Here is a 12,570-nt window from a genome sequence, read left to right as displayed (position 1 = left end):
CTTTACAAAACTTACGCTAAAACACTGCTTAATTTACTTTGATATATTCTTTGTAAAAATGCAAGTGAACTTTTGTTCATTAACTTGCAGCAAGTGAGCTTTTATTCATATACTTGCTAAACACTTTTGTGTTTTTGTTTGTATTCAAATTTATGTAATCCGCTTTCAAGAAGCAACTATGTAAATATAACCTTTGTATTTCAACTTGTAAGTTGACAGTTCCTTGAGAGACTAGGGTATAATCAGAATTTCTCAAAAAGACATTGATGGGTAGTCTTTGTGGTTTATAACACTAACAATTGGTCTTTGTTGTGGTTCTCTAATCAATTCGGTTATAGTGGATTAAGTCCTTGTTGAAAAGGTAAAATTTGTTAGACGATAGGACATATCTAGAAGGGGGGTTGAATAGATCATGTATTTAATTTGCGCTTTAAAATTTTTTTTTTCCAATTGTACGAAAGCTCCCGGAGTCAAACTCCTCTAAAACGATATGTTATTGAAAGGATCGGATATGCGACACTGAATGGACTAAAATTGATGAGATTGAATCAATACGATATCCACTTGATCGAATGCATAAACGATATCACTGATTACTTATTACTTCCAATGACTTGTTTAAGATAAACTCAATAGTTTGTGTGTTTGTCAATTTTTCAAACACTTGGTGTGCAAAATACATCAAGTTCAGTTTTACTTAAATGGTAGTGATGATATTTACTAGATAGCAATCAAAATGAATGCTATGACTTTTTGAGATTCTTTTCAACCACTACAATTATAGTAAAAACAGATTTAACAAGCTCAATCACACAAACTATAGCAGATGAAAATGAAATTGCGGAAAAGAAAAACAACACACAATTTGTTTAGGCAGTTCTCCTTGTCGTCCTCGCGTAGGGTGCGTCTTCCTCTAATTCTAGAATCTAGAATTAGGATATATGATATTAAGTTGCAAAGTTTTACAAGAGAAGAAATAGTCACTAATACTTAATTTACAGTTGATGAATTATGATACTATGCTCTTCTCTCCCCTTGATTCGAGATGAACCAAGTATGTCAAACTCTTCGAACAAACCTCCGGTTATCGCTACTTGTTTGCACGTACACAACATTCCACAAACCTTTCACCCCGCCCCGCCCCCAAATTTTATTCCTTATCCTCGTTCCTAATCACCACCACGGGAGAATATTTTTTCCTATCCCCATCCCCACGGGGATCTACGGAGATCGAATCTTCGTTATTTTTTTCTTTCTTTTTTTAATAAAGAACATATATATTGTTGTAAATTTTGATGATATTTCAAAAGTTTTAAATAGTTTTTGTCTCAATTTTAAGTGAAAAATAAGATAAAATATTTTTAAAGAAAATTACTATTATTATTATTTAATTTATAATTTAAAGCAAAATTAATGTGGTCCATAATGAGTTTATTATAATATTGACTTGACTTAGTCCAAGTCATAAAATACTATTCTCTTATATGTATATATATGTCTACTCTCTTACTTTTAGAAATAGTAGAAAAAATAAAATACTTTAACGTGATAATCTAACAAAACCTCTTTTATTCTTCCTTTTCTTTTGTTGCTCTTTTGTTTTTGGATTACATCTTCCGGTCATCTCAAAGAGTAGTTCTTGTTGTTCTGATACCTCAGATTTATAATGAGAATCTGGGAAGAACCTGTTGAATCCTGGGGGATTTGCGCTTATGAGGCGGATAAATCCTTAAGGACAGTGTTTTTACACGCTTCAGGTTTCTATAATTGTTTATTATTTTGCAGGTCAAAGATCAATGATTACAAGAAAATGGAATCAAATTACATGGGTGATCAAATTCTACAACAATCTTAAGGATTTATTCTATCGCCCAAAACTTGGAAGCATTTAGAGATGTAACATCAAAGAACATTTTTGGTTGATGTCCCACCATTTCAGGTTTTGTCCTTTCTAACTCTTATATTAATTATTTATTTTTAAATATTTTGCTGTTGTTGAAGTTTATGATTGTAATTTTAAGTGTTTTGTTGTAGTTGATAACTAGTATTGCAAACGATGAGAAAATTAATCTTTCATATTTTATATTGTTTAATGAAAAATAAATCTCATGTATGGTTCACTAAATTATTGATGATATTCACTTAGTAAGAGATTGAGAATATTTAAAAGGTGATGATTATTAACATGTAAAATGATATTGTGAGAAATCTCTTTAATTTCTAGGCATGAAAAGATCTCAAAAATAAAATACTGATTTTTACTATATATATTATATAATGATAATAATAATGATCCTGTCCTTTTGTTTTTGTTTGGATTATTTTTGTTTAACGTTATTTTTTCAACTTATAAAAATACGTTAACATTGATATTCAATCATAATTATTATATAATCATACCAATTTAATTGATATCATTAGTATTAATATATTATTAATATCAATTTTGTTGCCAAAATATACATATTATGGTATAAGAAATGGGTGTATTTAATTGTGGTCATAAATTTAATCGTGTAAGTTAGTGTAATTATTTTTTCCTTCATAATTCTTAAAGTGACAATTGATATACCCTTTTCTTATCTTTTATGGCTTTTATTGAATTTCAGTTTTGTTATAATAAAAGTAACCGTTTTTTTTTACAATAATGATTAGTGGTCAATATTAATCAGCATTTATATGATTATTAAATTTGTTAATAATTTTAATCAAAATAAAAACGTGTCCACTAGTTTTTTCTCTTTATATATTAATCATTGGTTTTATGATATAATACTACTGGTAAAGTTATATTGAAACTAATGAAAACTAAAATAAACTGTTTGATAGGAGAGAAATAATTGACAATGTATAATATTGAATTTATTTTTTTGTTGGTGTTGAGATATTTGAGAAAATTGTTATATTAAATTAAAATATGATGTTTTAGAATTGTTCTTAACGCACACGTTGATGATTTTGAAAATCAAGTATATATGTAATGTTGCTTACAAAATAATTCTTTATTAATGGTGTAATATTGAAATATTTTTGTTATAACATAAACTTTTGTGAGAATAAAATACATTAATATTTTTTAATCTGCGAAAATATATTTTATTGTGGGGGCATGCATATAATATATAGTCATACTATACGATTTTAATTTGATATATACGTATATGTATGAATAGTAATATTTAAAATATCTTATTTAGTTTTAAAATAGAAATGAGATTATTTATATTTGATAGAACCATGAAATATTTGAGATATCATAAATTATTACATATGATATTTGTCATTATTTTAGCATAATAGGATGATGCTTAATAAAGTTGATTATATGAGAATAAATATATTTATATGAATTTAATTGTTCACTTTTTATTGAATTAGTGTGCAATTTATTTTTCATTTTTATTGAGTTAATGTTTAATGAAGGAGTATACTTGTGGTTTGACTGGTTAAAAATAAAAGATGATTAGTTATCGTTTCTACTGTGAGTGAAAAAAGAAATTTATTTATTGGAAGATTAGTGTTTTATTTATTTAATGAAGAATGTGAAAATATTTTATGGTGACATAAAATATATATATATAAAAAATAATGTGAATTATAATATTATTTTGAGTTGATGGATTATTGTATTAAATTAATACAATGATAATAATTAAATATTATTCCAATAGAAATTAATATATAAGTATATTTATTTATTTTTTAATCTGATGAAAAGTTGTCGCTCGAAAGCAGACCTGTAAAATAAATATTTAAATAATAGATTTATATTTATTATTATTGATAGTGATGTCGCTTAATGATCATATAAGCAGACCTGTATAAATCTATTGTGAAAATCAGAATACTTTTATAAACTTGAGTAAGTATGTGTGATTGATTGACTTAGAGACGTCTTAGTCAATATTTATTAATGGGAGAAAATATGTGTCTTCATAAATTGTGTAAAGTAGCTACTAAAATATGAGATCAGGATGATCTTGGTCAATACTATGACAAAGCCCATGGGAAGAAACTAATCTGTGACGCATCGAGGGGAATTGGACTTAGCCAATTGAAACTAATAAGTGACGGGAACCCAACCTTTATGATTGGAGATCCCATGAAAAAGGTTCATATGGGTAAGAACAAGTCACTTGTTAGTTCTGCTAGCACCAAAAATTATTTGATTAATTTTGTTTGCGTCCTTTTCCTATGGTGTAATTGAGAAAGTGCTAGACACTGCATTATTGAGAGGATAAGCTTATGTAGCTTTTAATGAATTTCATATCCTTTATAGGTGGTGTATGATTTGCAGCATACACTTGATGAAATCACCTATGTGAGTGTTGAGTGGGGCCGCTTGTATGAGATCTTGGCGAAATCTCTAGAGCACTCATGAAATAACCAGGCACGCGCACGGCCTATTAGCGCACCACAGCGTCAACAACAAGAACCGTGGGGGTGTGATGTGAGTGGTAGACCTCTAACATACATAAAGTGTCTTTGGTTCATATAGCTTGCTACACCAATTTCACTGTATGTTAAGTACTATCATTCTAGGACTAGTTCATATAGCTTGCTACACTAGTTTGATGCATCACATCCATGATGTTAATCCATGAAATTCTTTTATACAACTTTTAATAACTTTTGAAATATGTGGGGGATTGTTGTAAATTTTGATGATATTTCAAAAGTTTTAAATAGTTTTTGTCTCAATTTTAAGTGAAAAATAAGATAAAATATTTTTAAAGAAAATTACTATTATTATTATTTAATTTATAATTTAAAGCAAAATTAATGTGGTCCATAATGAGTTTATTATAATATTGACTTGACTTAGTCCAAGTCATACAATACTATTCTCTTATATGTATATATATGTCTACTCTCTTACTTTTAGAAATAGTAGAAAAAATAAAATACTTTAACGTGATAATCTAACAAAACCTCTTTTATTCTTCCTTTTCTTTTGTTGCTCTTTTGTTTTTGGATTACATCTTCCGGTCATCTCAAAGAGTAGTTCTTGTTGTTCTGATACCTCAGATTTATAATGAGAATCTGGGAAGAACCTGTTGAATCCTGGGGGATTTGCGCTTATGAGGCGGATAAATCCTTAAGGACAGTGTTTTTACACGCTTCAGGTTTCTATAATTGTTTATTATTTTGCAGGTCAAAGATCAATGATTACAAGAAAATGGAATCAAACTACATGGGTGATCAAATTCTACAACATATATTTCTTTCTTTTTGTTACTAATGCAAAGCACTTGTTGTTACTAATATTTTTTGTAAAAAAAATAATAAATATTAACAGAAGTTGTTGCTGTTATGCTTCCGGTAATTTACAACTACAGTGCCGCTGTCGTCCAGCGCAAGTGGTTGATTATGTGTGAGTGTGGCAAATCCATAACTACTAATTTATTAATTGAATGAAATACATGTTACTAATGGACATAAAGTGAATTTGAAGAGTTATTACCATAAGCACAATGAACAAATGAGAGTGGTTGTTGTGATGATGATGATGAGAACAGAGGAGATGGTGAATGAAGGAGACAAAGATAATTGAGAAAAGAAAATGAGGAGACGGTGTGTACATTCTATGTATTGAGTGCACTTTTATAGGGTTGAATACTTTCGTAATGAAACAATATATTACACAATAAAACATAAAAATAAAATGATCCACTAATAACTCTTCATTTTCTATTACATTTGTAAAATTATATAATTTTATATATATATATATATATATATATATATATATATATATATATATATATATATATATATATATATATATATATATATATATTAATTAATATGGTCAGAGAATCCACGGGACAAATGGTACTTTCCCAATCCCCGCCCCAAATTGTCATTGGGGATCTTTTCCCTCCATCCCCATCCTCGCAGGGGAAAATCCTCAATTTTCGTGCTCCGAACAGATAATCCCCACAGGGATAACCCATTAACAGATGTAAATTGACATCCTTATAGATAAATAATGTAACCATTTTTGTAAAAAAAAAAATTACTCTAACTCCTCGGTTGTTTTAAAAACCGAGATAATAGTTAAGTGTTTTTTTCACTATTTTCAATCAACGACCTTAAACAAATCTCATTTGTTTTGTTTTGAAAAAAGAGTTTCCCAATATTTGATCTTATCTAAAATATCAAAAAATTGAAGATCCAACATATGATCTCCACGGACAATTAATATAATATTCTAGGTAAACACTGTAACGAGTTTTATTAAAAAATAAAATATTATAGTAAACACTAGTTTTTATAAATAATATACAGTTTTATTAAAAAATAAAATATTATAGTAAACACTAGTTTTTATAAATAATAAAAATAAATAAACTTTTACCTCGGTGTTTTAATCACCAATGTGATAAGACTTTATTTTTATAACGACCTTATTTACCTCATTTCTCATTTCTATAGTCGAAGTAAATTGCATTCCGAGTGTTTGACGTTAACAAAGTTATTTGTAATAGTGTGATTTACTAATTTCTCACTCATTTTTTAGAAAACCAAAGTATTCTTGCAATCACCTTCGTGAATAAGATCACTTCATAGTATTTTCTTACAATTTACACATTCTATATTTATTTCACTTCAGAACAAAAAATTCATTACATCATAAGCAACTAATTAGAAGAAAAATAAAAAAAATACTGATAAAAAAGTGCTTCTAAACTTCAGAAAAAATTCATAAATTTATATATACAACATATGCCTCGAGTACATTACAAAACCACCATCGAACAACACTAAATTAACCAAAAAAAAGTCCATACAAAAATTCACCATCAGAATTGCCTATTCTATTCATTCATGACTGGTAATTGCTGTCATACCTTATGATCCATTTCCATCACTGTTTTAAGATACTTCCATAGGAATCTGATGAACAAATGCAATGGACTAGTACAAAGAGAAACTTATAAGTTGTAACACATTCTCAAAATCATAAATGTGTTTTCACATATTACACTCACAAGCTTGAATCAGTATGTAGCATGTACAAAGGTTGTGTGCTGCAAAATTTGGGTTCTCAAAGCAAACCTCGTGCCTGCAACTCTGTTGCCACTGAAACACAAGAAAAGAAAAGAAATTTTAAAATTGATAAACAATGAAAGAAATTAAAAACAAAAACAAAAAAACTCAAACCAGAACAACCAATATCCAATAACTCATCAATGGTTCCTATGGATTTGGTTGATTTGGGGTGAATCAAGTTCTAGACTAGACTAATTAATCAAAAGGGGGAAAACAGACTCTCACCTTTTGAGAAAGGAAGAACCAAAACAACATGCATAGTGACATTATTTGGAGGAAGCTGCAAGTGAAGAGGATAAAGCTTTCCATTCAAAGGACTCTTATTACACACAATGATTCCCTCTAACCCTGTCTCTTCCTCAAACTTCTTCCTCAAATCCTCAACTCCATTCCCTTTGAAAACCAAAGAATACCCTTGCACACCTTCATCACTCACCTCTCCATCATCTTCAGCAACATGGTAGTATATCATCCTACCCTCTTTCGTCTTCGGAGAAACACCAACACTCGATTCATTAGACTACAAACAAAACCAAACACAATTAAAACAAAGCTTAACCAAAAAAACCCAATTGAAAAAATTGAAACTTTTCAAAGAAAAAACAATACCTGTTGTCTAGAAAAGCCTGCAGAAACAGTAGGCACAACAACAGCAGGTGAAGGCGTGTTGTTGGTTTCGGTAGGTAGATCCGAACCATGTTTACTAACATTAATCTCAACAACATCAACATCCCACAAAATCCAATCCTGAGTAACAGTTCTATGAGGAATATCATGCGTCACAGTATTCCTCCACGGTGGCAACCCACCATTCCCTCTAAGAAAATTCCCATATCTCGTCTTCAGCTTCACACGAACACCGTCTCTAACGGGCTCCCATTCGACAGAAGAATCAATCGTATTCGGAAGTGTTTGAAGAACTTTGCGACCCGTCATGCCGAGGAGGAACGGCTGGTCGGAAGCTGTGAGGTATTTGCCATAACAGCTTTTGAGACGGATGACGTTGTCGTAATCGGGGACATACTCGACTGTCCATTTAGCGTTATTTGAGGAACCGTTTCTGTGTTGTGTGACGGATTCTTCATCTTCTTCTGCTAGGAGGTATTTGTCGTGGTGGCTTTTGAGACGGACTGCTTTTGCTCTGTGAAAGAAGTCCATTCCAGTTCGGAGTTTGTTGGGTTTTGTTGTCTGCATATTTTTTTATTATAAGAAAAGAAATTGAGGTTAGTAAAGGTAGTAGTAGTGTTGATTGAAATTGAAAGTTTTGGATAGAATAAGAGGTTTGTGTTTGAGTTTGTGTTGAAGTGTGATGGTGGTTTTATATATGTGGATGAAAAGGTGTGGTGCGTTAGATTTTGGGTTTGGGGTGAAAAGGTGTGTTGGTACAGTCAGAAGTGGCAACTGGGAGAACACGTTTGGGTGGAACGTGGTGATTGCGTGGATAATACTAATCTCTTTCGGTTCAATTTAGGTTGCGTCTGTTTGAGACAGGTTCACTACGTGTGGTTTTCATGAGTAAGGTTCACGGTTTTTAATTGTTACTGTTGAGATGGTAAATAAATAAATTTATGGCGGTTTGAATACTTTACTATACTGAGAGTGATATAACAATAATTGAGTTTATTTGATGACATTTTAGGGGGTTAAAAACTTTATTGAATAAAACAACACAAGGGGTATGATTCATACCGACATAAAGTTGACACCTAGGTTCATATAGATATAGCAAATATTCAATTAATAAATGATTTTGGCAAATTCGTAGTTAATTTGATGAGATACAATTATGGAATTGAAAGAATGATCTTTGTCGGGTTGCCATTGCCTTGGCGTGTTTGTTTATATCAAAGAAATTAAGGAGATTTTTGGTTTACGCCTCTGCTTTTTCGTATTCTTTCTTCAGTGTCGTTTTCAAATATAATTAGGAAGAGAGACTATAGGAGAATGAAAAGAAACAATACGTAATGTAGAAGCTATGAGGCGTGGACATAGCGACAACAAATGCATGAAACTAACAGCGTATACACTAAATATAGTTAGATATTTTTGGCAAAATAACAATCTTGTAAGGAACTCATTTCATTTCTACTAAAATACCTAGCATAAATTCATGGATTCAGATTTCATGTGTTCATTCATGCAAACAATCACAATTTCTTTGTATTTCACATAAATTTACTTAAATTAGAGAACATTAATCATCTACTCTAAATTTAATTCTCAATAATAATTTTTGTATATTTTTTTTAATATTTTAAAAGTTTTCAACTATTGTGATAGGAAAACTTTTTACTAAAAATTAATATGGCCATTTTATATCTTTGACTTGATTTAGTCTAACATCATTAATTCACTCGTCTGTATTTCTTTTTTTTTTGCTAACTATTCTCCCTATTTCTAGAAAATTCAATTTTAAAAAAAGTCTTCTTATATTCTCCGTTTTCTCCAAGTGATTTTTTTTTTTAAAGAAATTTTGTTGAGGTTAGGCTTTGTGACAATTCTCTATCTTTTAAGGTAAGATGAAGTATATAGGCTCAAAATTTTCCATTAATTTATAATTAAATGTCATAATTAAATTTAAACTAAATTGGATTGGTGGTGGTTTTATTACGGTTAAAAAATTAAGACGGTTCTAGTCTTATGCATGTACAACATCGATGAAATAGTATCTCATTCCATTCACTCATAAATGATTCTAACTATTGAGGAAGATGTAAAACTCTCAAGAAATATACGTGTAAAACAATTTTTTTAAGTGGTTAAAAAAATTCAAATAATGTTATATTTGTTAAATGCATTTAAATATCATTTCAAAAACTAGTTCAAAAAATAATGGTATCTCCAACCAACTATCCAAAAATCAAAACAATGAAGAACTTCAATACACTTCCAATAATATTCAAAATGATATTTTTCTAATATATGATTCAAAAGGTGTTCATTAAAAACAAGAAAACAGCTTATTAAAAAAAAAAAAAAACAAGAAAACATCTAATGCCCTAACTTTTTAGTTCAGTTTTATTTTTCGTTACATCATATGTTAAATGTCTTCAAAAGGTAGTTGAGGATGCATAGCATATATCATCCACTTGTCTTCAACCTTAACGAGTGTGTTTATTGTTGTGAAAACAATTTGTGTGACGCGTCTTATCGCATTTTCTTTAGTGGAAAATAGTTGGTGAAGGCACATAACAAATAGGAATGGATCATATCTTATTAGTGAGTCGCATTTAAATCATCACCATCATATCCATATAAAAGACGGAAAAGATTCATATCATGCTAAATGAGTCCATTTAAAATTTAAATCATCACCACCTTTATGGTAGTTTAGTGTAGTTCAAGTTATACTTTAATCAAGAAATCAATTCAAATGGAATTGAATTATAATAAAAGATTATTTAAAATAACTTAGCCATTTTAATTTATCTAAAATCAATAAAATCAACACGAATCAAAATTATTATTTTTATATATCGATTTGAAATTTTGATCTGTACAAAAATGTAAGAAAACTGTATTTTTTAACTGAACAATTTGTTAAAAAACTGAATTAAAATACTTTTCTTAATTTAAAATTTTAAACTTGTTTTTAGCATTTTTTTTATTATTCAGTTTTGATTCAAATTACTTACAATTTTGTTTGGTCTTAGAATTATTTATATAACATAGTTCAATTCATCAAATAAACATAATAGTTTAAATTCAACTTGGTAATTTAACTTGGCTTTAGGATTTTTTTTTAATAGTCTTAATCATCCTGTTTATTAATTTTGTTTGGTTCTAGAATTATTTATATAACATAGTTCAACTCATTAAATAAATATAATAGTTTAAATTCAATTCGATAATTTGATTTAGCTTTAGCATTTTTTTTTAATAGTCCTAACTATCCTATATGTATATTCTTTTAAAGAAGTTAATAGTAATAAATGATGATTAAACAATCTAGATATCTTTGACCAATCAATCTATTTAAAAATATTTTTTAAATTTTTTCATTGTAGTTATTTCAGTAGTGAATTGTCCTGAATTTGGTAGAGAAGACCAAAATTTGATTCTCCGCAACTGTAATTAGAAGGAGTTAGAACTACTTAATGTCGGAACTGACCCGACCGGACTATACCGATAATGATAAAATTAAAAAATATATATTTTAAATTCTATAATAATATGGAGTATTTAATAAGTCTTAAATTTGTAATACCAATTTAAATATCAAAACATTACAATTAAAATATCATTGTAATTAGACTATTGCAGTAATGCTTAATACAATATGCCGCGAACTATATAAAAAAGCCGCGGTTTTCAATCAGGATTGGAATTTTTAAAAAATAAAATAAAACATAATTTAATTTAATTAGTATGATAAAAAAAAAAAAAATCAAAATAATAAACAGAAAGGAAAACGCACCTGAAAAGTCTCTCTTGCCGGCGGCGACGACGAAAGGGAGAAAACGGACATCGGAGACTCCGTATCGGAATCAAAAGAAACATCATCAGAAGCAAAAGACGATAACAATCTCTCAAAAACCAATTCACTCATATTCTCTTCCACCACCGCTTCCACATCCCACAGAACACACTCCTTTTTCCCAGAACCAAACCAATCATCCGTCGTCACACTATTCCTCCACGGCGGCGCTCCGCCGTTTCCCTTCAAATACTTCCCGCACCAACTCCTCAACTTTATCTGAAATCCATCCCGTATCGGTTCCCACTCGTTTCTTCCATCTACTAAACCTTCTTCCAACTCCGTTATTATAACCGTTTTTCCCGTCACCCCTAACGGAAACGGTATTTCTGTTGCCGTTAAGTATTTTCCGTTGTAGCTCTTTAACCGTATCGCGTCGCGACGATTCTCTACTTTTTCAACCGTCCATTGAGCTCTTCTAACGGCTCCGTTTCGGCTCTGGCGGATTTTGATTTTGCTGATTTTGTCGTCGTCGACTATTAGGTACTTATCTAAATGGCTTCGAAGCTTAATCACTTTTGATTTGTTGAAAAACTCCATTAATAATTGACTAAGTGATGCTTAATCAACTATAATTTCTATTTTTTGAACAAATTAATCAACTATAATCTATAGTTATTATAAGGTTTGAGTTTTTTTTTTTGGTCTTGTGTTGTATTGTCGACACAAATTTGGCAAGAGGTGATTAGTGAAGAGACGACACTTGAATTGCTTGGTTTTATACGTCTCTTTTTGAGTCTGAGCTTTGAATTGCATATATGAATTTTCTTTATTTTAAGTTGAAATATTAAATATTTTTTATTAATAAAATAGGAAACTTCTCATAGAAGTTTTTATTTAATTATATAAGAAGATTATAGATATGTATAGAACTTGTGAAGATATTAATGATCGACAACATCAAGGTAATTCCGTAAGTATTTTAAACTTTAATTCAGAACCTTATTGTGATAAGTTTGGAATCACTACAACACGGAAGGCCTACGAAAGCGCTTATTTTGGGCTTTAAAAGCGCTTTAAAGCGCTGTGAAAGCCAG

At 29.6% G+C, this 12,570-nt stretch overlaps 1 protein-coding gene across 1 annotated transcript; it reads right to left on the bottom strand.

Annotated features, from left to right (window-relative positions):
• Window positions 1–6,694: 6,694 nt before the first annotated feature.
• LOC131651592 (uncharacterized) lies at window positions 6,695–12,237 on the bottom strand. Its single transcript, XM_058921253.1, has 4 exons — window positions 11,474–12,237; window positions 7,666–8,244; window positions 7,282–7,576; window positions 6,695–7,086 (listed from the first exon to the last, which is right to left on the bottom strand). Exons 1-4 carry the CDS (start codon window positions 12,071–12,073, stop codon window positions 7,052–7,054), a joined length of 1,509 nt encoding a protein of 502 aa, XP_058777236.1. The 5' UTR covers window positions 12,074–12,237; the 3' UTR covers window positions 6,695–7,051.
• Between the last annotated feature and the right edge of the window lie 333 nt (window positions 12,238–12,570).

Source organism: Vicia villosa, linkage group LG2 (assembly GCF_029867415.1).
Source record: "Vicia villosa cultivar HV-30 ecotype Madison, WI linkage group LG2, Vvil1.0, whole genome shotgun sequence".
NCBI classification, from domain to species: domain Eukaryota; kingdom Viridiplantae; phylum Streptophyta; class Magnoliopsida; order Fabales; family Fabaceae; genus Vicia; species Vicia villosa.
The sequence above is the reverse complement of the archived record's forward strand: the minus strand, read 5'-3'. Positions and strand labels throughout refer to the sequence as shown.

Excerpts from the sequence above, each read along its gene's own strand:
- LOC131651592 (XM_058921253.1), bottom strand. The coding sequence starts at position 12,073 with ATGGAGTTTTTCAACAAATCAAAAGTGATTAAGCTTCGAAGCCATTTA. Across the intron at positions 8,245-11,473 it reads CGGCAAGAGAGACTTTTCAG|ACAACAAAACCCAACAAACT; the intron begins GTGCGTTTTCCT and ends AAAAATATGCAG. Across the intron at positions 7,087-7,281 it reads GGTTCTTCCTTTCTCAAAAG|TGGCAACAGAGTTGCAGGCA; the intron begins GTGAGAGTCTGT and ends CTTGTGTTTCAG.